This window comes from Ptiloglossa arizonensis, chromosome 8 (assembly GCF_051014685.1).
Source record: "Ptiloglossa arizonensis isolate GNS036 chromosome 8, iyPtiAriz1_principal, whole genome shotgun sequence".
Taxonomy (NCBI): Eukaryota; Metazoa; Arthropoda; class Insecta; order Hymenoptera; family Colletidae; genus Ptiloglossa; species Ptiloglossa arizonensis.
Genome location: NC_135055.1, coordinates 23,524,755 through 23,547,881, shown reverse-complemented (window position 1 = coordinate 23,547,881; position 23,127 = coordinate 23,524,755). Strand labels below are relative to the sequence as shown.

At 50.3% G+C, this 23,127-nt stretch overlaps 4 protein-coding genes across 4 annotated transcripts in view; 1 reads left to right on the top strand and 3 right to left on the bottom strand.

Moving 5' to 3' along the window:
• LOC143150157 (uncharacterized) overlaps positions 1–13,684 on the bottom strand; it is a 60,303-nt gene extending 46,619 nt beyond the window's left edge. The window contains exon 1 of the mRNA XM_076318217.1: positions 13,582–13,684. Within this exon, the coding sequence (XP_076174332.1) occupies positions 13,582–13,684 (103 nt within the window). The remainder of the gene's footprint in view (positions 1–13,581) is intronic.
• Positions 13,685–18,352: 4,668 nt separating this feature from the next.
• LOC143150492 (translation machinery-associated protein 16) lies at positions 18,353–19,457 on the bottom strand. Its single transcript, XM_076318797.1, has 5 exons — positions 19,345–19,457; positions 19,170–19,261; positions 18,937–19,077; positions 18,725–18,873; positions 18,353–18,665 (listed from the first exon to the last, which is right to left on the bottom strand). Exons 1-5 carry the CDS (start codon positions 19,345–19,347, stop codon positions 18,424–18,426), a joined length of 627 nt encoding a protein of 208 aa, XP_076174912.1. The 5' UTR covers positions 19,348–19,457; the 3' UTR covers positions 18,353–18,423.
• Positions 19,458–19,717: 260 nt separating this feature from the next.
• Positions 19,718–22,173, top strand: LOC143150701 (uncharacterized). Its single transcript, XM_076319148.1, has 7 exons — positions 19,718–20,026; positions 20,401–20,510; positions 20,578–20,676; positions 21,281–21,400; positions 21,472–21,578; positions 21,658–21,705; positions 21,983–22,173. Exons 1-7 carry the CDS (start codon positions 19,718–19,720, stop codon positions 22,171–22,173), a joined length of 984 nt encoding a protein of 327 aa, XP_076175263.1.
• LOC143150489 (glutamate receptor 4) overlaps positions 21,076–23,127 on the bottom strand; it is a 9,790-nt gene continuing 7,738 nt past the window's right edge. Inside the window, exon 11 of the mRNA XM_076318788.1 lies at positions 21,076–23,004. Coding sequence (XP_076174903.1) covers positions 22,377–23,004 — 628 coding nt within the window. The 3' untranslated portion in view covers positions 21,076–22,376. The remainder of the gene's footprint in view (positions 23,005–23,127) is intronic.

Genomic DNA, 23,127 nt, shown 5'->3' with positions numbered 1-23,127 from the left:
CGCGAACAGGTAGCGTCTCGGTGAACACGATCGTCTCGTAACGGGGATTTCGCTTAGCAGGGGATGGGCCGTATCGAGCCCGCGGCTCGTGGTTTACCGACTCCCGGTTTCCTTCGCGGCCCGAGCTTCCGAGATTTATCCTCCTCTCGACACTGTAACAAGGTACAACCCGTCGCACGGATGCACGCGTTCTTCCACGTTGCGTAACTCTTTCACGAGCGTCGAGTTCGCCCGAGACGATCCGGTCGACCGAGTGGACGGCTATCGAGCGGAAGACGGAGACGTTCCTTCCGGTGCGTCGCTCGGTTCGCCGGTACCGAAACCACGAATTCGCTCGCGAGTAATTTCGTAACGTTCGAGCGGCGAACGTATCTCTCCCCGCGAAGGAACGACGCGCAAAGCCGATCGACGAGTTCGATCGGCACGCGCGGTCGGTTCGTTCTTCGACGGTCTAGAAAGCGGTTAACATTTTGGCCCCATTTTTGCCGCGTCGCGGAGCCCGGGTAGAGGGCAGAAACGCGGATCACGTTCCAGCGCTCGCTGTGGCTCCCTTTCCCACACAATTACGCTACTCGCGTAGCGTCGCGTCGCGTCCGATTGCGAGTTAATTCTACATTTGCATTTCGCGAGGCGTCCCAACGCCGCGGTTGCTTCGCAAACGTTCGCACGCGCTCGACAATGGAGATTTTGTCCTGTTACGAACGGAACGGTCTCCTCGTATCGCGATTCGCGCCCGATCTCGACCGCTTTTCGTACGACGACAACGACCAACCAGACAGAGGGGATTTCTTTCGAGACCGAGATACGGGGTTATCGACCGAACGTCCCGAAGAAGCGGTTTCCGGTCGACGGAAATTCTCGGTTTTCTCGGGAGCGTCGTTTCGTTCCCGGACACCCTGTGTAACGGCACGAGACGGAATGTCAACCCGTGCTCGAGCGATCGTTGCGTTTATAACGGTAATGCTTACGCGGAACCACGGAACCTGTCGTTACCTCCGCGAAGCCGTGGAAAACAATCGAAGAGAGAAAAACAAGAGTTCTCGACACGGAACAAACCGTCGCGCCGTAACGACTCGACGACCGCGCGCGCGACTTTCGTTCCGCCTCGAGCGCGACCGATCCCGGAGGCTTCGATCGTTTACCGATCGACCACCGACCGGACGGGCTAATCCTTTCGACCAATGGAATTCGAACCGTTTTCGAATTTCGTCGAAGGCCGAGATCCGAAATCGATTCCATCGAGACGCCGTCCCGAGCGATAAAACGCGAGAATCCTCGACCCATCGGAGGACGAAACCGCTTCTCCTATTCCCTTTAACGTCGTTTCGATGGTATCGCGCTTTAAGCGGCAATGGTCTCGTTCCCCGACGCGGTCAGCCGGGCGACGGTAATCGCCGGACACCGAGTCACCGTTTTTCTTCGCGTACCCCTCGCGATTACCGTCCGCGCGAGTTAACTTCTTTTTTACCAGCCTCGCGACCGACCCGGTTTCGAACGTTTCGTTTAAACGCGGAAACGCGAATTCCCTTCGAAGCTCGGCAGCCGCGTCCTCGTATCGATCGCGTTCGTCGTTTCGCTGCTCCAGATGGTCGCGTTCCCGCTTTCGTTCGCGTGGTCGAAATAATTGCGGGAACTTTCGGAAATTCGGGCGAGCGATCGGTGTTTCGCGCGCTGCCTTGACTTTTCGTTTCTTTTTCGCGGAACCGGTTACGGACGCGCAAAGTCCGTTCTCGATGCGAAATTGTAGCGCGTGCGCGGAAAAGTTACCGCGACCGGTGATAAATGAAACGCGGCGCGGACCGGTTCCGCGAGGGCACGAAACGCGCTCGGGCCAGTTTCGAAAGCGCCGCGCGGACTTCACCCCTCGTCCGAGAAACGAACTCGCTCCGGACCGAAAACGAACGACCGTTTCAACGGGAAAAAAAGAAACGGGCATTGCCGGATCGTGGTTTTCCACCGACGCGAGAAAATCCTCGAAAAGCTCGATCGACGAACCGCGACGGAGTCTCGGAGCGCGAGCATCGCGTTACCGTTAACGGGTTTCGTTCTCGCCTCGTGCGTACGTTTCTTTACCAACGCCCGAGGGACTCGACGAGCCTTTCGCTAAAAATCCGGCTACTCGCGACTCACGGTTCACTCGTCCGTAAAACGAGCGGTTCGCGCGACGCGTGCAACGAGGATACGGAGTAGATTCTGGATCGGTTCACCGTGTTACTGTGACGATCGCATATCTTCACGCGCGACGCGCTCTTTCGCTCGCAGCCAATGATTATTCGGAATACCAATTGCGTTGCGCGTCGAGCGGCGCGATCTTTGCATAAAAATCGACTCGGGCAGTGGGTCTCGAGGCGTAACGATTCCATCGAAAATCGACGAACGCGACCGCGATTTTCGGAACGAAATCTCTCCGGAGGACGATGATCGAGACGACGTTCGAGAGGTCGCGCTAAATGTTCGGCCAGGTACCCTCGACATCGGGTACGCCCAAAGGTCTTGGTCGGCTCCCGCGGAACGTTCCGATGAGTATCGTCGCGTCCTCGTTTCCGTGTAGGAACTTCTCGGACGGCGGTTCCCCTCCGAATAAAACTGCTTCGATTTTCCAGGTCACGCAGCGGGCTCCGCGACCGCGGGCTTCGCTGGCTCCACTGGCTCCACTGGCTCCGCGTGGCCGCGCGACCAGCGAAACGGCGCGAAATTCGAAGGAGAGAGGAACGCGAACGACGATACCGGTTATTGTTTTCGAGGCTGGTAAAAGTTTCTCGCGCCACCCACTCGCGCGCGACGAACGACGCGCACGAGTAAACGATGCGCCGGTGCCGAGAAGAGGGTAGGCCGCAGAACGGGCACGTGGGATGGGGAAATATGCTCGTTGAACGCGCGGAACGAGACACGCCCGTGCGTTTCCACGCGCAACCGCCTAACTCGCTATTTCCACGGAGGTGATCGAGCCGATCGTTCGTTCCCCGGCCGTTCGAGCTTCAGACGCCTCGAGACGACCAGATTTTCTTACCGCGAACGCGACCGTTAACCAAACGTTCATGAAATATTCACCGAACGTAATTCCAATTACGGAAATTACGTTTCAACACACTTTTTCCACTCAAAGCGGCACGATGGCTATCGTCGACCGCGCGCTAGAACGAAGACACACCGGAATTGAACGATACGAGGAAATCTGTGCCGCGTGTTACTTCCACGTTCGACTGTCCGTCAGGGATTAGGCAACGGTGCGATTAATAGCAGGTTCGCCACCATGACTCTCCCGTCGTTGAAAAAATTCTAACGGTATGCTCGGAATTTTCACGCTACAGCGAAGAAACCCCTATTTGCCCGCATTCTCTTCCACCGCGGACAGAGTCGTTATTATCCGTTTTCCGATTTCGTTTTGTTTCGAGCAACGTTCGCGCGAAAGGACGTTCGACGAAACGTCCGTCGAGCGCTCGAGCGGTCTCGGAGTGTCTCTTTTTGCGTTCAAAGTTTTTCTCGCGGCGTCGAGACGTCAAAAAAGAAACGGGGACGTCCGTTGTTTTTCCCTCGCGTTGCACACGAGCGTACCTTACGCGATCGACCGTTGGTACGGTTTAATTAGTCGTCTTCCGCGAACGTTTGTCGGATGTTACGGTTAGTTGGTCGTCGCGGCACGCGCCAAGACGTGCTCTTGGAACAGATCGGGCGCGATCGACGAGCAGCTCCAGCGAGGAACGCGCATCCTTCGAGTGCCGATGGCAGGACGTTGATGCGCCGACGCGCGATCAGGAACACGTGGAACGTTCGTGGACGTCCTTGACCATTATTCGGGGCGTTTCCGCAACGGTATGCGAACGACGAGGCGATCCGTTCTCGAGTTGTCGCGCGTGAACGAACTCGACGAATTCCACCGTATCGAGCCGCGCTCTCGGCCTCGCTCGAAACGTTTCCTTCGACTCGCGAGACTCTCCCGAGAAACGTATTTACCTTTTCGAATCCACGGTAAACAGTGGCTCGAGTCTCTGCAGAGACGATTCGGGCCGCGTTATCGAGGGACCGGCGCAACCTTTCGACGAGAAATTACCGTATTTTCGCGACCTCGAGGCGTTTCACGCCCCGCGGATCGATTTCACCCGTTGTCAGCGCGTACGACGGACTTTCTACGCTGGTTGCGCAACGCTTTCGACGGTGCGCGTCGCGTCGCGTCGCGTCGCGTTCCGAAATTTCGCATCCGCGCTCGCTTCGTCGAGAAGAACCGCGGAAGACGAGAACTCGGTTGAAGAATGTTCACAGGTACCTGTCGCCGATTCGCGGAGAGTTTTCGTTATTCCGTATTCCGGTTCGCGAACCTTTGCCTTTCGCTCGATTTAATAGGATTCGAAATGGTAATCTTTATCTTCGTCTTCGAACACGGTTCGAGAATCGAAGCTCGAAACGCTCGTCGTAGTCGTTCGGTTTCCCAGTTCGGTCGGCCGACCGAGTGGACTTTTATGGAACTCGAGTGGAATTTCAAATCGTTCGCGCTCGTTTTCTCGCCGGTTGCATCATAGGTGGAAAATATGACAATTTTCCAGCGCGAGTTTCTAATCTGCGATCGCTGGAATGGAAGGACGCCTATTATAATAACAAAGTGGCTGATCTTTACGAGCCGGCTGCAGCTGCGGCCGGTTGTCTCTCGCTTTCTTCTTACGTAAAAATATCGCCGACGTTCGCGGCAAATCGACGCCGTCTTCCGTGTTCCAGCGGCGAGGATGGGTCGGTAAATCGCGGATGAGCCGAGCGCTTACGATATCGAGAAAAAATGTTGATCGACGGCCGTTCCATATTCCAGCCGCGAGTTAATTCCCGTGGAATTGAAAACGCGGACGCGCGTCGCTGGGAAATATTCGCGCTCGTGCCTCGCCGACCTCCATTCCCAGTCCTACGATCCCCGTTTGTATTTCCAACGCGACAAGGTGGCAACGTTAGGAGAAGGCGGTGACGGTACGCGGAGGGAGGACGAGGGCCGTTTTGCAACGGTAAACGACGACGGACGCGACGACGACGACGTCGACGACGTCCTAGGACGAAGGACACCGGGTTCTGTCGCTCGCCGACTCTGTCGAAGCAACGATCGCCGCCAGCAACGGGATTATTCCGAGTCGCGAACGGAAGAATCTCGCGAGATAGGACGCACCGAAGGTTGTTATTTGTCGCAGGATGCGTCCTTTCCCTTTCCATCGGGCGTGCCGTTGATCGTCGATGGTGAACGCGTGGCTCGTTGGCGATTATCGGATCGCGAAACAGCAAACGATACGAGCAACGAGGAAACGATGAAATTTTACGACTCGTAAGATACGTGGATGAAAACTCGCGGAGGAGGAAAATCTTAAGGGCTCCGTACGGCGTCGAAAGTTCGCCCGATGCTGAGATTCGATCCGAGTTTAATATTTTCTAAAATTATCCTCCTCCGAGAATCCGTGGACGTCCGTTTTATTTTGTCCCGTTCGTTCCACCGTTGAACGTAAAACGATCACAGCCTCGAAAATACCCGCGCGACCGGTCAAAGCCGAAGGAAAAGAATGCCGCGTGGAATTTCAGAAAACTGGTCCCGGCTACTCGTCTCCCGATCGCGCGACTAAATTCGCCAGCGAGAAGATCATCCCGTATTATTACGCTCCCGGTCGCGAAATTTGGAAGCCGTTAGGATCCCAGATTCGTCGACGAATCCAAAATTAGCGTCCCTTTTGTTTTTTGTTTTTTTTTTCTCAAGCAACGTTCAAACGCCTACGCGTTCTAGCGTCCGTTGTGCCGGTTTCGCGCGCTTCCTCGGCCTCCGTACGAGGAAGCGCGTTCGATCACGGATAAATTTAGAACGCGGTTGATCGAGGAGAAACGAAGAGAAACCTCTTATCGAGGAAGCGACGGAAATAAATCGCGCGTTGAAATATGCAGATTTCGGTCGAATAGCTTCGAACGGTCCATCGACGAATACCGATGCACGGAATTCGGTTTCCTCTCCCGGAGAAAGTACGCAGAGGCGAATCGATCTCTTCCAAGATGAAAGGTCGAGCTTCCCGCGTTCGCGTAATTAGCCGATGGTCTACCGTTGCTCGTTATCCAACCACCGGTTGCGAAATTGATTCGCAGCGCCTCGGACGTAGCCACTATCGGCGAGCATTCCCGCGCGAACGAAACCTCGTGTTTGTATCTCCGTTTCGTTCGTCTCGTTTCTTCTGCGACGCAGCTTGTAAAATGCTAACCTACTCGAGCGAGCGAGCGTTCGAACGTACCGAGAAACCTAACGCAACGCGCTCGAAATGCAAGTAGGATCAACGCGGTCGGAGTTTTTCGAGGTCGTAAGCGTCGAAGCCCCGATGGAAAATCAGAATTCACGGCGCGTCGCCGATCTTTCAGGCCACGAGACGGGAGCACAGGCAAAACACGTAAATAGGTTTCTAGCTTACGAGGATTTTTTCCGCGCGGACTAGTTCCGTCGCATAGGCCGACGAGTCTGGATCTAAATCGGAGCGATCGCGAAACAAGGGGAATACATTAAGGTCGCGTACATTCTATTTCACGAAAATGACATTGAAATTCCTATTGTAACGGCACGTAGATACGCGCACGAAAGTTACTTCGTCTTTGACTTCCACTCGGCGAGTACAAGGAGCCCGATCGTTGCGCGACCGACGTTCAACCGATAAGAAAGAAATCGAGCCACTGACCATTTTTTCAGCAAAGACACGAACGTTTCGACGAGTCGATACGATCGCTCGGTGATTTTAACGCGCGGCGAGAGCACCGACTTTGGACGATTTCGATGCCTCTTAATGGCAGTATCGCTCCGCGGAAATTAACGAAACCTCGACTTACGATCAACGTTTGTTCGATCGTACGAAACGATTTCATCGAAGATAAATAAAGGTAGAAGCGTAATTTGTGGCCATGGAACGGAAAGACTGGTTTATCGGGGAACGAGAGGAACGAAGACGAGCGAGTCGAATTTTCGTCTACGAGCCAAAGGGAAAGTAGGACCTACCGTTGGAGCGTTCTGTCCTCGATTTCCGACGGACACCGTGAACTTGAATTCGTGTCTCCGACGAGGACTGTCCCACTCACGGAGACAGCGAGAGGATCCGTTCGGAAACGAGGAAGCGAGGTTTGCCAGTGATGTCACGTAACGATCCGTTAGGAAGGCCTTTTGTTAACACAGTTGCATAAGATTATGCAAAAATCTGGGTCGGCGATCGCGGGGAGCGAAACCAATCTGGACGCGCCGATTGACGGCGCGCGCTTCACGCGTGCGTCTTTATAGCGCGTTGCATCTGGCATGCCGATGGCTGTTGTTTGGGCTTGGAACGCGCGACACGTACGACCGGGACCCGTTAAGACCGATCGCCTGTGATCTGTCATCGAGACATTCCACCGCCAGCGAAGCGTTTCATCCTGAGATACAACCGCACCGCGATATCCATCTCGAGACGAACAACCGAACTACGGAGAAAAATCCGCGCAACCGTAACGATGTAAACGACCGCGAGAAAGATGGAGCGTTCGTTTACTTTTTTCCTTCTTGCTTGTTAGAAACAAGTAGGAACGCGACGTTGGCTGCATCACCGCGAGCGTTCGTCCGAGAATTCGAAACTCCTCGATTCGACCGCCGAGAATTTCTCACCGCTGAAAGAACGTTAATCGTGCGACGAAAAAACCGATCGTTTTTAGGTGCACCGGTATCGCGCGAAAAAATTGGAGATCGTCGAAAGAGAAACAAGAGGCGATCGAAGCGTTGAATTTTTCTCGCCGGAGGACTCACGGACGAGTTCGCGCTCGTGAAATTAGGACCCGGTCCGAAGTCTCGATACGAGGGGAATGCAAACTTTCATCGCCCGGAGCACTCGGACGCTGAGAGAGTGATATCCACGTGTCCAGGTGTTCGTGAACCCACCGTGAGTCCCACCGTGGCACATTTTTCTTCCACGGATGCGCGGATCGTTCCATCTTGCTCGAATCGTTCGATCGGCCCGCGTGGAAGTGGAACGCGCTCGAGATGCGACGCCTCGTTCGGTTTTACGCTTTCGACGCGAGACGAAAAATGGTCGCCGAGGTTATCGGGACCGGAGCTCCTGGAAGGGAGCGAGAAAAATCGATCAACGTCATCGAATCGGTGCAACGGGCGGCGTAAGGACGCTGGTTCGCGATGACCGTGACCCGACGCGTCCCTTTCGAATTCTCGAGCCGTCCTTGATCAAGATTGAAATCCGTTTTGCTGTTAGTTCGCTCGCTGTACGAGCACGCCGCGGAAATAAATACGACGCGCGCGGACGATACGTTTAGGTACCGGAGAATCTTTCGCGATTCGAAGTACGTTTCGGCCATTTTCGATACGCTTCCCGGAGATCCCCGGTGTCTCGACCGTCGCGAAATAAAGAACGGATCGGTGTTTCACGGCCGATAGTGCACCGATAGAAACAAGTGGAATAGGCACAAACGGCAGAAACGGCGTTGTGCCTATAATTGGCTCGCGTCGAGAGCGTGTATAAGGCGGCATCGTGATCATTGGGAGAAAACGGGGCTACGTGATATTTCGTCGCGATTTCACTTCGATCGGCCACGAGATATTTACAACGCGTCTCTTGGCTTTCAATTAGACGGACCTTTTCGCGTCCCAAAATGCGAGAAACGCGAACAAACGACGGAACGTATTTTTCTTCTCTCGGGGAAAGTAAGTATTCGTTGCATCCGATCTTTCTTCCGATAACGCGAACGTCTTTCGCTCGGTTCGAACAGGCCGGTAAACGGTATCCCATCCAGGACTGTATTTTCCGTTCGATCGAATCGGCCCTGTCAACCGTTCCCGTCGACGTAATTGTATCGACTCGTTCCGTGGACTTTTATCTTTCGCGCGGTACGTTGCACGTAGGCAGTCGAAATGTCTGACGCAAATGTCACGAAAATGTCGCTCCGGCGGTTACGGCGTAACCGATCGCCTTGCGCGCGCAAAGCGGACCGTACGGCTGAAACGGTACGTTTAACTTCGACGAATTGACGAAGAAAAAAAAGAAACGAAAATTACGGAGCAATTAAGGTAGACGGGGCTACGTGGATTTTCCGGTTCGTCGAACTTTGAACGATTCTGGAACAACGTAGAAACGTAACTCCGTGTCGAGGAGAATCGTTGCGCGTTACGCCGCGCCAAAGAATCAAGCGGGTATCCGAAGAGGAATTCCTCCCTTAGAAGGCGCGAGGTGGACAATTGCGCAAAGCGAACGGAGGCGACGTTTCTCGCGAGTTCGGAGCCATCGGTTGCTTTTTCCATCGAACGGAGAAAGTTCCACGGCCATTACGGATCGGGGGAGGGGGGAGGGGGGAAAAGAAACGCGCCAAAGAGGCCTCGGACAAAGCCCGGGAAAAATCCGAGAGATACCTTTGCCGCAGCGGTTCCCTTTTTCGAAGGAGAACCGTACGAGTTCTTTCCTATTCGTTCGCCACGGAACGATCCTCAATTTCTGTCGGTTCGCGCGTACGATTTCCCTTCCGCGTCGAAGAGAAGCAACGACCCACGCGGCGACGAGGATATTTCTCTTTCGACGTTTCGCGAAATTGTTTACAGACGAGATTGAATGGCAAACCGTTCGCGGTAAGTGTTTAATTCTCAGTTTACTTTCCAGAGATTTCCCAATGCGATCTGCCGGAAAAGGCAACGAAACGTGGAATCACTTTTCTTGCGGACTGTGACCGAGATTTCCACTTACATTGATCCGTCCTTCGACGAATCGAAAGCTTTCCCCTTGGAATATTCCACGGAGAACACCATCGGTTTCCCGCGATCGGAAGAGAAATGATTTTCATTGACCTTGAATATCGTTGACGCGAATAATCGACCTTGAATTCCACGGTTCGTGTTACACGAACGCGACGTCACGGAACTCGGTAGCCGGATAAAATTACTCGGCAGCCTTACGGGGGATGGGTTTCGAGTCGAAATGAAATTTTCAACGCGTCGTTTAACCGTGCGTTTCGCGAGGAATCTTCGGCCGCGCGAAAGTGAACGTCCTTCTCGTGAAAATTGTTCGCGGTATCAAAGTCCGTGGATCAAATTTTCTCGGCAATTTTAAGCGAAAACAATACATTCCCATTAGTTTCGGTCCGACGATTCGAATAATCGCCGCGAACTCGCAAACGAGAGGAATCGCCTTGGAATTTTAGAACGACTCGCTCGCGCGTTCGTCTCCGCGTGGTTCGGTGGAACGAAACGCTACGAATATTCCGCGATAAATAATTACTCGAAAGTAACCGTCCTCGAGTGGACGGTGTCGCGGCGTCGAGGTTTCGAAGAACTTCGCGAAAGAGGGAAAGATGGAAACGGTGCTTCGAAGATATTGTCCAACGTTGCGTAGAAGCGTCGAGTTTCGTGGGTAGCTCCGCATCCGGTGTTTTTGCCCCACCTCGACGAGTCGGGGGAATCTCTCGAAGATTTCCCCCGCGTAAAAAAAGGAGAGTTCGATCGTCGGGGATCGTTTGCGCGAATCGAGAGACGCTCTTTGCAGAAGAAACGTCGAATACGCCACGGGAAACAAACTGCGCGCGCGATAAGATCGCGGTTACGGCGGCGCGCCGTTTTGCAAGCTGCGCGCGGTCCGTTTGCGCGGTACGTTCTCGCGGGGCTCGTACGTACGGTACGGCCCGATAGGATCGTATATTACATATTCACCAGCCGTGGACGACTCTTTCACCGAGAAGACGAACGAGCGGACCCGCGCGTTGCCTCGCGGCCATCGAGCCACCGCTGCCGGAGATCCTCGCGAACGACGATCTCTCTCCCGTTTCACAGCGGTGAATGGAAACACGGAGGTGATCCGTCCGCGAGGCCAACCGCCCGCTCGATAAAAACACACGCGATAATGCAACCAACCGAACCGAACCGAACCGAACCGAACCGAACCGAACCTCGTCTCTCTTCTACCCGCGAATCCCGTTTCCCTTTTCTTCGACGATCGCCTCCAAATAGATTCCCAAAGACCTTCGATCGAAAGATCGCGAGCGAGCGCGTCCGATCGATGCATCGCCGAAAACTCCGCGAAGGAGACTCGTGGACCGCTTCTTTCGTCGCGCGTACCGCGCTAAACGGCACGGGCTAAGACAAAGGACATTCGAAGCGCGAACGTTCACGGTTTCGCAACAATTATTTTTCTTTTAACATCCGGTTCTCGGTGATACGACACGGCGAATAAGAGCGACTCGGTGCACCGCGTAGATTCTCGGAGGGAACAACGTACGTACGAAGAAACTGAACTCGACGAACAACAGTGGACGCGTTCGTTCCACGCTGGATAATCTCGCCCGGACAAAAGTTCGATCTCGAAGAGAAAAACGGCCGAGTTTGGAATCGAGATGGTACGCGGCGAGTCGCGGCGGAGGAGGTTCGAAGATATTTAAGTTCGTCTCGTTCGCGTTGCACCGGTTCGCTTTTTCCACTCGCACGGTTCGCTCCTCGCTGCCGGCTGCGAGTCATCGTTCGAAGCGATTCCGCTTCCGGAATTAATTGAGGAATTACGTGCAGACTCGTGCCGGGGAACGGTTACATGCATATTTAATAAAGACGCGGGGCTTCTTCGTTCCATCGAGGCGCACCGACCGCGAAACGAAACGCTGGCGAGCCTCGGTGGTAATCTTCAGAGGAGGGAAACGGAACGCGAGGATTCCGCCCGTGCTCGGACCCGTTCGAGAACGGAACCCGATGAAACGTATACGCCGGACCCGATCCTCGATACTGGATCCGATCGAGGGATCGAAGAAGCGGTTGCCCGAGTAAAACGCGCGCCACTGAGCACCGCGAGCCGCGCGAACCGTTATACCCGGTTCGTTCGTAACACACAAAGCATCGGCATTATTTTCTAATGTGTACGCGGTTCGCAGGTCCTAATTTCAGTCCGATTATTCGCGTTGGCCGCGTGAAAATCGGTTTCGTTCGCTCGTTGCTGGCCCGTTTTCGCGTAGCGTTAATTAATGGAATCAGTCCCCCTTGCGTCGAGTCGTTGCGCGCGTTAAAATTACCGAGATCGAGCGACTCGAGACGGTTTTCGGAATAATTAGCGAGTGGTCGATAGCTTCGCGATAGTTTCGTGGCTGTTGTTAACGTACGGCTGAATTATTGGTCGAAACCCTACGCGTACCGTGCGCGTAAAATTCCTCCGTTTCTTTTTTCAATTATTACAATTACTCGCAACTCTCTACCCTGCGAGAATACGCCAAGTTCGTTTACAGAGATTCACGACGGGTCGTCGACCCTTTAGCGTATTCCGACGTTTACTTTTACTCGCAGCGTGCTTTCTCGCAATTTTATGTTCGACCGAGGAGACCGTGGATCGTTTCTAAAGGTCTATTACGCATTTTCGCGGAACGGTGAAATTAATTGCGCGTACACGTTCAACGAGAGACTCGACGTTTTTACAGGGTTCCGTCTCGGCCGATTTGTTATCGCATTTAGGACACGAGATCGCGATCGTCGCGAGTCGAGTTCGACGTCCGTCGATCGGGAGCCGCGTTGTCCTCTCGTTTCTTTCCCGAATCGTTCGGCTCGGAAGAATTTAACCGACGTATCGTTGCGTCGCGCGCACCGTTACGCTGTTTACAACATCTCCGGCCACGGCGTTACGTTTTTTAACGAACCCGTGCAACGCGTTCCTGAAAATTAGTTCCGTTCACTGATTCCCTCGTCTCGTGCTCGCGTTAACTGAATTTTATCTATCGCGGGGAAAATAATAACGCGCGATAGCTACGGGGTGTGTCGCGCGACGCGAAATTGAAATTGGTACGGTTCTCGAAAGGCGATCGTTCGATCCGCGATCGCGTACGAGGGAACGGTTCGTACCCAGGCCACCTTTGTCTTCCCCGTTCGCGATAAGTAACGTTCGAACCTCGCGGGTACACGCGACTCGTTTGTTAGCGGCTGTCTCCTCGCGTTAACACCGCGCATCTTAATTGCGGGGAAACAGTTGCTCGCGCCGGACAATTCTCTACGGTGAGAGCCAACACGAGCCACTTAAAAGTGGATGTCCTATTAACGGAAAACAACGACGTTATCTCGCCAGCCACGCGGAAGAACAGCTGTTAACCGAAGGAATTACCCGTGTGCACCGCGACTGCGCGAAACGAGAAAATAAAGACGAAGAATTGGAACAAGAGGAAGAAGAGGAAGAAGAGGAAGAAGAGGAAGAAGAGGAAGAGGAAAAAAAGAAAAGAGTTCCCGTCGACCCGCGTTTCTCGAAAGCGGTCGAACGCGATCTCGCCAAAATCGAGTTTCCTACGGCGGTTCTTCCTGCATCGTGAATTGCACAACGCGTTCCGCGACAAGTCTTTCTTCCCTTCTCGAGGCGACGAATTAGAAAGTGTTTAACGAGTTTTCCAAGCGTCGCGGCTGCCGTGTTGTCGAGGAGGCTGCGTAATTCGCCTCGCCGCGACGAAACGCGTACTCTGTTCGCGCGACGAGCGACGAGCGACAATTACGAAACGATGGAAAAATCGTTACGGGGTTTCGCGCGATTCGATCGGGTCAAGGTCCCGCGTTCCCGTGTTCCCGCGTTTCCGCGACGTTCACCCGAATAACGAAACAGAGAAGAGGATACAACTCACCCTCGGATCGCGTTTCCACCGTGGTGGCGAGCACCAGGGCTGCCAGCAACACCACCACCAGCAACAGCTTCGTGAACCAAACCCTCCACATGTCTTCGGCCATCTGTGCCCCGATCGCACGGAGCTGCGCCACGAATATTACCAGGATACGCGCACTCTCATGTAAAGCGGCCCGGATCGGTGCAAACGTAGCCCATTACACGACCACCGGAAACCGAACGACGTTTGCCGGCCGGACGCGTTTGCGCGCACCTCGGACGATATCACCTCGCGCGAAAACGAAGATTACTCGATCTACCGATACGACGAAAAATCTTTCACACCGATCACCGGACAGAACGATCGGACGAGAGCTCCGGTACACGACGAACGGAGCAACCGACCGATTGACCTTTCTCCGGGTGCGTAACTTTGTCTGTGTCCCGGTGAGGACTGAAGGGGAAGCAAGGCCCGCCGCCGGGTGTTGGGAACCGGAGAAAGGTGTATCGAGAGAGAGGCCAGAGGCGAGCCGGTAAGGCCCCTCTACTCTATCGCTCCTTTGCCCCCTCTACTCGCTAAGACCCTCTTTCTCTCTCTTTCTCTCTCTCTCTCTCGCTCCCTCTCCTTCGTCTTTTCCAGCCTCTTCCTCGTGGCGAACAGGACCGTTTGCGCGGCGCTCTTTCCTCGGTAGCCTCTCTTATTGTCATTGTAATCGCGCAAAATTATTGCGAACAACGCGCGGCCTTGGCTGCTCATCCTACCCTATTTCTTTTCGATCGATGGAACGAATCCAGATACTCGAAGCTTCCGAATTCGAACGCGGCCCGCGAAAAACGCGAAACGCGAGTTCGAGATTGTTGGGAACCACGACGAAACTCTGCAAGATTCGAGGGAACCGGCCACTCTAGGAGGATTTCTGAACTCGGAAGCTCTCGAGTTGCACGATTGGTATTTTGAAAACCAAAAGTTCCCGATAGGTGTCTGGATTGCTCGTTAGATTTTCTCCGCGAAGAAGCTCGGTGGCTTCCTCGTCGTTGCCACGTAACAACGCTTCGCGGCAATTCGTCGAAAAAGATATTCACGGAAACTCGTTCGATTAATAACTGCAACGGACAACCTCCTTCGTGTTTCGCTTATCGTCTTGATCGATTGCCACTCTCGAACCGTACTACACGTTCACCCGTTACAACGTAACTTCAGCCGCCGCGAACAGGGACGCGAGACACCGCCACAGCTGTTACATTCGCGCTAATTTACCCGTCAAACTATCCGTCTACCAATTGTTCGATTTACAACTACTCCCGACCGTTCCGAGACACCGTTGGAAAATTGCTAGTTGAAGCGAACGTTCTTTTCATCGCGCAATCGCGCTCCGTTGCGAGGATTGAATTTCGATTAAATTTTGTCTCCAAACATCGGTAGAAAGTTCGAAGCGGAGAAAATTTTTGTTCGCGGGAACGCCCGAGTCCCCGCTCCCCGCTCCCCGCTCCCTACTCTTCGAGGATCTGTTAAAAATTACTTTCAAAAGTAACGGACCGCCCGTGATCTTGGATTTACTTTTCCTCGAGGAGAAAAGAAATTTATGCGGAATCGCCGCCTCGAAATATCCTCCTCAAATATTTGCGAGCTTCGCGCGGATAATTTGATACACAATCAAACGTTAGTTAACGTTTCCGTCGCGCTGCTTTCGTCTACGAAAATTTGCATAAAACTACTACGCCGAAAGAATGGAAAGCGGACCTACTCGCGTCCAGCGAGAAAGCGGATGATTTTTGATATCGAATGAAAAAGTGTGGTCCGGTGACTTTTGAATCGCTCGGACGAAGAAGAGGATCGATGGATCGAGATCGTAGGATGTTGCTCGAGGTCTGAAAACGATTCGTAAATTGGACACGGTAAACGTACCATCGAATTAAATTTACGACATTCTGTTCGTCCGTGATATTTTGTTCGTTCTCGAAAGTTGTCCACAAACATAATTCTCTAATTGCTTTTGCCACTACGGATATTTACCTTGGTAAGCGTCGTTGGCATTCTAGTACCCACGAGTAAAGGTAGGTACCATAATAATGTACAGGCCGAATATAAAACGGTGTTGCGAACTACGTAGGTGTACTTTTTATATCGATTACGAGAGCGGTGGGTGGTTTCCGTCCGTGCGCGATCATAATCCTTTCTAATATCTATTTTCGTCGACGTACTTTTTCGAATTGGTCTTTCCAAGAAGGTTGAAAAAACCGCCGAAACGCAATTTGCCTTTCTCTTCTTGTTTCTCCCGCTCGTGCCGAGCGAAGTTGACTCTCGATGATCGTACTTCGCCGAACGGAACGAGCAATCTACAAACTTTTCGTATCCGATTTGGAAGCCACCCGATGTAAAATTCCAACGGTCCTCGTCTCTTTCCCTCGATACCGATATACGGAGCAGTCGACGATGTCCGTAGACTTTGGCGACATCTCCGTAGAAACGCGAGTCTCGAGCGGAACGAAGCGGATTGCCGAACCGAACCTCGTCGAACGTTTCCAAATATGGCGGTCCACCTGTCGCACCGAACGAACTCGGCCAAGAGACGCGAGGGCACGGTTGTTGGAGGAACCTGTACGATTAGTGGGACGACTCGCAAGGTGGGAGGTTCGTATTATAGGTGGCGACCCGAGGACCTACATTCACGAACGTAGTCTTCTCTCCGCGGCCTCTGGCTCGATGGAGCCCCCCGTTTCTTCGAGTATTCGTGCCGATGTCGGTTGACTCGCTTAGCGAGCGATTCTCGAATTCCGTCGTCGTGCATTCCACCGGAGAAATTACTCCCTCCTTTCCGTCTCTTTTTACATCTCGAGAGGACAGACGCGTCACGCTCGTGGACCGCGAAATTGAACGACCAACGTCGCGGTGAAAACAACTCGAACGGTCGGTCGGTCGGTCGGTCGGTCGGTCGGTCGGTCGGTCGGTCGGTCGGCTTAAAACATTTTGTCGTACGGTATCCGTACCCGTACTTGTTAACAGTTCTTAAATACCGCTTCGAAACTCTGTGGTCGCGCGTTACCGCATACGGTTACCTTAGATTTTACCGAATTCGCAAAACATGGCTCCGCTCGAGGTACGATCAATCCCGCGACACCGATGTCCTCTTCGCTTTTAGAGGATATTTACATCGGGGATTCCAGATCGAGTATTATCCCCGTCTTTCTTTGGATTTATTTGTTTTCGGACACGGCGAAGACAAGATCCTCCGTCGTCCCGCGACCAGAGATAATCGGTGGTACCGATTTTCGATCTTTGAACGCGGAGCTACCGTACTGCCGACGATCCGAATAAAGCGCATCGTTCGCGAATCATCTTCCGAGCAACGTTTCCGAGGTGTGTAGGCAGAAAATCCTGAAGACAAACTTGAAAAGGCCGCGGCCGAACGACTGACTTTCTAATTCGGTGGCACGGATCTGTCTAACGACGCGGTGGATTATCGTCGCGTATAATTGAGTCGGCAGGACGCAAGGACGTCGAGAGCTCGTAAAACTTAAGCGAGCGTAAAAATGGCGGCGCGGTGCTCCGATCGATGACATCTGCCCGATGGTCCAAAGCGGAATCTAAACGCGAATTATGTCGACACCACCGTTACCTATTGCTATGCACCATCGGCCGCGTCGACCGACATTACGTTTACTGGCGTGAAACGTCTACCGTTTTACCATCCGACGGCTATCGAACTTGTGTAATCCAGATACGATTATGCGTAACAGTTATTCCGTTTCGCGGGAACAATAACGATAACTTTCCTTTCTATTTTTCTTGCCTTGCTCGCGAAGCTCGCCGCGCTCTTCGAACGGAAAGATACGACGCTCTCCTCGCGAAACATTTTACTTTTTCCGTATCGTTTACGTCGATCGTTGAAAAATCGTATCTCGGACAATAAGAATTTTAACGGAGGCACGAGTCAACGAGATCGATCGAAAGGAACGATCGCCTTGTTTCTCTCCTCGTGACAATATTTTGGTATCGATACTCTCGCAAAATGCAATTGTACAGAGTGATCTACTGGATTATAAAAAAAAAAAAACAAAAAACAATATGTATCCGTAACGAAGCTTACGCACAGATCTTTTCCGTTCCATTCGCAGTAACCCACGCTACAAGTTGGGAATACTTCCAAGGATTATTGACTCGTTACAAGGAGGCAGAGTATACCGATAATTTAGCAAAGCAAAAGCCTCGCTAACTTTCACTCTTATTCACGTGATCACCGTCTCCCCTCTCCGCTTTTCTTCGTCGGAACGATCCATGGTCTTTCAGAGAAATTCCTTGCAACTGCAACTGCGCTGGAAGTGTACAACTTGCTATCCGATTTATCTGAAAAATCGAGAAAGACGAAGATGGGTACGATTTCCATTAATTTACATTTCATCGTGAACGATTCGATTTCTTCACCGGAAGTTTCAATTACTTCGACAAAGGTGTGTTTGTTTTTTAAATTTTTTTAGATCTCAAACACAGTGCGAAATGATTCGAGGAATACAAACTCGTGGAAGTGGTAATAGAATTAATTTCTTTCCGAGTGCGTCTAATTAGAAAAGGCAAGGGAAATGAAAAAAGTGAGAAAGATCGAGGAAATACAAGAATGGTGGTCGGAGGATTTGCGGTCTGCGCACGACTCGTTCACATGTTCCAGTTTCGTTGAGTATTTCGCAATCGTTCTTTTTTCTGTCGTAATTTCCTTCCTCGTTTCGAAGAGAAATAAAATAGATTCGGGACATTCGGGAGTAGGAGAAATAAAATTCGGGGATGATATAAAATAAAATATGCGCAATAAATTTATTCGGCTTCCATAGAATATTGTTCTTCGATCGTCTCGGGCTGAAACAGATTTATTTAAGGAAGGAGCTCCCTTCCATTTTTCGACGTAACGTAATCCGTTTCATTCTCCAATGTTTCGGAAACGTTTACTTGTGTCTTGACTCCGTGTCCTCGAAGATGTTTGTCCGCTTTCTGTAACGCGTCGTTTAAATGTTTTTTGCCGAACCTTCTGAACTTAAAATTATTGATGTACTTTACGTCGCCGTTCCAGTTTCTTAGCATTTCGCATTGGGACGTATTAAGAATATCGGGAATTTCTGAAACACGGCAAAGTTGCGAGTGTGCTCGTCGACTGCAAGTATATTCGATCGTTTACCTATTCCACAAGTGTCGTACTCTTCTTGCTCGCGTTCCTTGGTCATCCTTAACGCGTCTTCTCTGCTGGCGTGTTGTCTACCCCTTTTACTACCTATGGAACGTTTTATGTTGATTTGTTCCAATTCTTGGTCGTTCCTTGCTACGTATCTTTGAATCGAACACGGAATTACAAGTAGTCCAGGTTTTAAGTCTTACTCCGTATTTACTTACGTTTCTAACAACCTGGCGGTCAATTCTGGAGTATAGGGAGACACATCCGGTACCATGTGTTCCTGAATCCATAACATTTTCTCCCCTATTAAATTCTGCTTTACGTAGCCACCCATTTTTGCTTTCTGTCTGTGCGACAGTCTAAAAGAGAACGCGTTGCTTATTTTTTCCGTTAAAACTTGAAAAAAATCATTGAATAAACATTCGTGGAGCTCAACGGTAATTCGATTTACTTCTTGACCCTTTTTGCAATAGCAACGGACTTCCTACTGTTTGGATGCACAATCTTCTTCGCCTTCAAGTACTCCTTTCTCATCGCAATAGACTATAAAAAACACTATTGTTAAGAGAGTACAATTTAGCGTGAGAACAGGGAAACATACGTAGTAAAAATTGATTAAATCTCACCATGTTTCTAATTTCTTGTACGCACTTCACTTTCTAACCTTTCAAGCTTGAAAACGAACACTGTTTGCTCAATCGTTATTAATGGAAGAAGCTACCGCCGAAGGTGGTGACATCTATCGACAACCAGAGTAACATCGAGATATTGGACAAACATTTCTGAATCGTCGCAATTTCAATTTTTCGATCGATAAACTTTACAATTTTTCTTCTGTTTTAAACTATTTTTAATACGTTTAGATAAATATTGTCCCAGATAACCTATTATAAATGTTTATACTTCTACCAGTGGGCGTATTAATACAGTATTATTTAAAAAAAGTTGATAAAAAATTTACGAAACATTTATTAAAAGAGAATTTTGTAGGACTAGAAAATGATGGTAAAAGTATTTTCCGTGATACTGCTTCTCTTAATTTTAACATCAAGCGGATCAAGTTTCGGCAGAAGAAGGTCTTCTAACTGTCGCAAAGAAAACGAGCACATTTTGAGTCAAACGGTCACTCACGATCGTCTCGATAATCAAAACGCGACATCGAGTCATTATTACGACTGCGATACAACCGAATTCGGCATAGTGCAAAAAATTCCGTATTTGCGTTCCTGTTCCACGTGCGACGCCATAGACATTGACTTCTCGTCCGCCTGTGTTAGATGCGGAATGTGCCTTGCCATTGCTGAAAAGGTCGAACCATCGTTGATACCTATTTGCGTATTTTCTTTGTTCCTCTAACCAAAATACCTTTTGGCGTTTAAACGCGAACAAGATTCTATCGGTACGATACGAAACTAGCAATAGTATTCTATCTCGCGAATAGAGATGAAAACAATAAATATTTAAATTCGATGAAGACCGATTACGTAACGAAGTATTGCGCGCGGTAACGAAAGATTAGAATAAACAGCAGTATGTAAGAATATCTTTTTCTTGCACTTTATGTGTCTAGGAAAAACAATTTAAGAAATGAATATTCTCTAAATAATCACCGGTTGAGCGTGAAATTTTTCAACCTGTAACAAAAAGGTTGATTATTTAACAAGCGCTTAATCGTTTCTCAGATAAATCAAACTTTATTGGACGTCCACGAGATGATGGTACCTGGCACGTGTTTGAACGACACTGAAATCGAGTTGCTTTTAAGGACCATCTGTGACCACTCTTTCCAATAGTAAACTCGATGCAATGTTCGGTCGGTTCCATTCTTGACGAAATTAATTCAACTGTTATTTTCACAGCTACGGTCTACGGGAAGCTGACGGTGTAAGATTCATTTCCGACAGGCTACCCGGCTCTATTTTGGTGACCACGTCCGCGGACGGAATTTGGGGAAAAAAGTTAATACTTGCGAAAGTCGAACGAGGCATGGCTGCTCCGATTGCGTAACTCTGGTTTAAACACACGGAATAGAAGGCGCGAAGCGGTGTTCCTTGGTTATCTGTATTTAGATTTCCATGTAAACGTAACCATTTTACACACGTTGCTCTCATCGATGGAAAAATTTAGGCGAGAGTAAGAAAATACATGGTGACACGATAACCCTAGGTCTCGTATCTCTGAATCGTTGAACAAGAAATCGCTAAAGTCGAATCTCACCGTCCAGCTCCATTCGCGGTACAATCTTCCGCGTTCTCTCAAACACGAAGAAAGAAGAATATTTTCCGTTCGCGAATGTCCCTGTCTCTTGAATCCAAAAAAAGAAAACACTAGCGAGATCCAGTCGAGACGAACCGATGACGATTGCGCGGAAAATTAAATACAGGCTACGAGAGAATAAACTGCTATTTTTTCGTTTTTCGTATTAAGATATTTTTATTTAAGCCAGAGTTGCGGAGGTGGAAGCATCGCTTAGCGTTCAACTAACCTCCTCGTAAAGGACATCCAAGATCGATAACTACCGAGATTGCACAGTTTTCTTTTCTAATATTCGATTCCCTTCAGATTGGAAGAACTGTGTCACTATTATCTCGATCAGATCGGAGAGGTGCAACTGTACGAGCAATGGCAGCAATGGTGCAAGGACGATGAAAAGTTTTCCACCTTGTCGAACATTTTGTGCCGGTAAGGACGAAAATTCTCGCCCGAACGGAAACTGCTGCTCCGCTTATTGTTCTAATTTCGACGTTTTGCAGAAGTTTACTCAGCTCGCTACGAGACTGCAGAAGCATGGACGACACGGATAAATACGAGTCTCCCTTGAAAACGTACAGTGCCAAAGTAAAAATCGTCGCTTCGTACGGCAAATACGGGAAACGAGATTATTAAGGATGTGCCCTTGGGAACGTGAAACGCCAAAGATCTCGATCGAATTGTTCCAGATAAAATTTTGATAGCTCTTTATCTTTTCTATGCGCCTTTGTTTTTCGGTAGAAGAAACGAAACTTGTTACGAATTTATTGGATTTTCTTAGATCTTTACATACACGTGAATTTCATATCGAGCAACTCATAATAAATGACACGAGTTTCAAAAAACTACAACTCTATTATACAACTCTATTAGTTAAATAATTATTCTTACGTAAATTAACGAACCTCGTAACGTGGTACGCGGTACGCGCGATTGCATACGTTTATCGCGTTTGCACTTAATCTTACCAATTATTTCTTATCTCTCTATCTTGAAAAATGCTTTCTTCGTTAGACAGTTGTGTTTTCCACACGGTTTTAAAAATAAAAATTTCGATGTACATTTACCTGTCGCCGAGTGACAAGATTAATCCTTGTTACGTCATTCTGGCAAAGCGCAGAAGAGGTCTTGGTGGCTTAGAGTGCTTCAACCGGTTCCAAAGTTCGTTGTTCCTTTTCGAGAAAACGGTACGATTGGTGCAGTAAATGCCAAAGGTGATTCATCGCGTGAAATTAAGTCGAAAATGCAGAAATACGTATCGTTCGCGCGATACATCTTGCTTTCCGAACGATCGATTTTTACCAATTCTATGCTCGCGACTTATATTCGGTGCGAAGCATCTTCGCCATTTCTAGGCGGAAAGCTTCGACGCTGTACACGATCAAAATTGTAAATAGATAGGAAAAGCTCATTGGTGAAACGGAAAAAGCCTATTGTCGTTAGGTTTTTCGTCCCTCTCGGTCCTTTCGAACCCCTTTGTGCGCAAGCCAGAGAAGCTCGCGTTGTTAAAGCTGTTCCGTCTTCTCCAATTAGAGAATCTTGGCTCGAAACGAGGTCGATCGATTTCCTCATCTTCTTCCGTCCCAAAGGGCGAGATCGATTTCCGTGGTCGCTTATCTTGCGTAATAGCGGTGGAATCCATTGCCCGATGTTCGTTGTTCCTCGTTGGGTCGAGTCGCACCTCGTGACCCGGGTAAAAATCGTGTCGCTTGCCGTGACGAGATTGCAAATGCGGTAACTGAGAAAACGGAGGGAAACGCGGCAAATGCGGTAAGGTGGAGAAATTCGGCATCAGGTGACGGTGTCGCATCCCTCGTACGATGGTGTCTTTCATTTGCCGTCTCTTGTTCCAGATCCTTTCGGCGATCCCGATCGAAACGGCTGTCAAACCTCCCGCGATCAAAATGAAGAAGGCGGAATAAACGTCGGCCAGCCTAGCGCTGTGGAAGGTGGTCGGGGACTTGCATTGCGGCATTTCCGGTAGCATTTGTTCCGTGATTCGGTTTAGGACGCCACGTTCTCGTATCCGCAGAATACTGAAAATTTTACTCTTTACAGCCAGCTACGATCGAAAGGGAAACGTTACGGTTTACTCGCGATACGACTCATGGTCCGATCGAAGAAAGAATTCAACTTGGTTCTCACTCTCCGCGTTACTG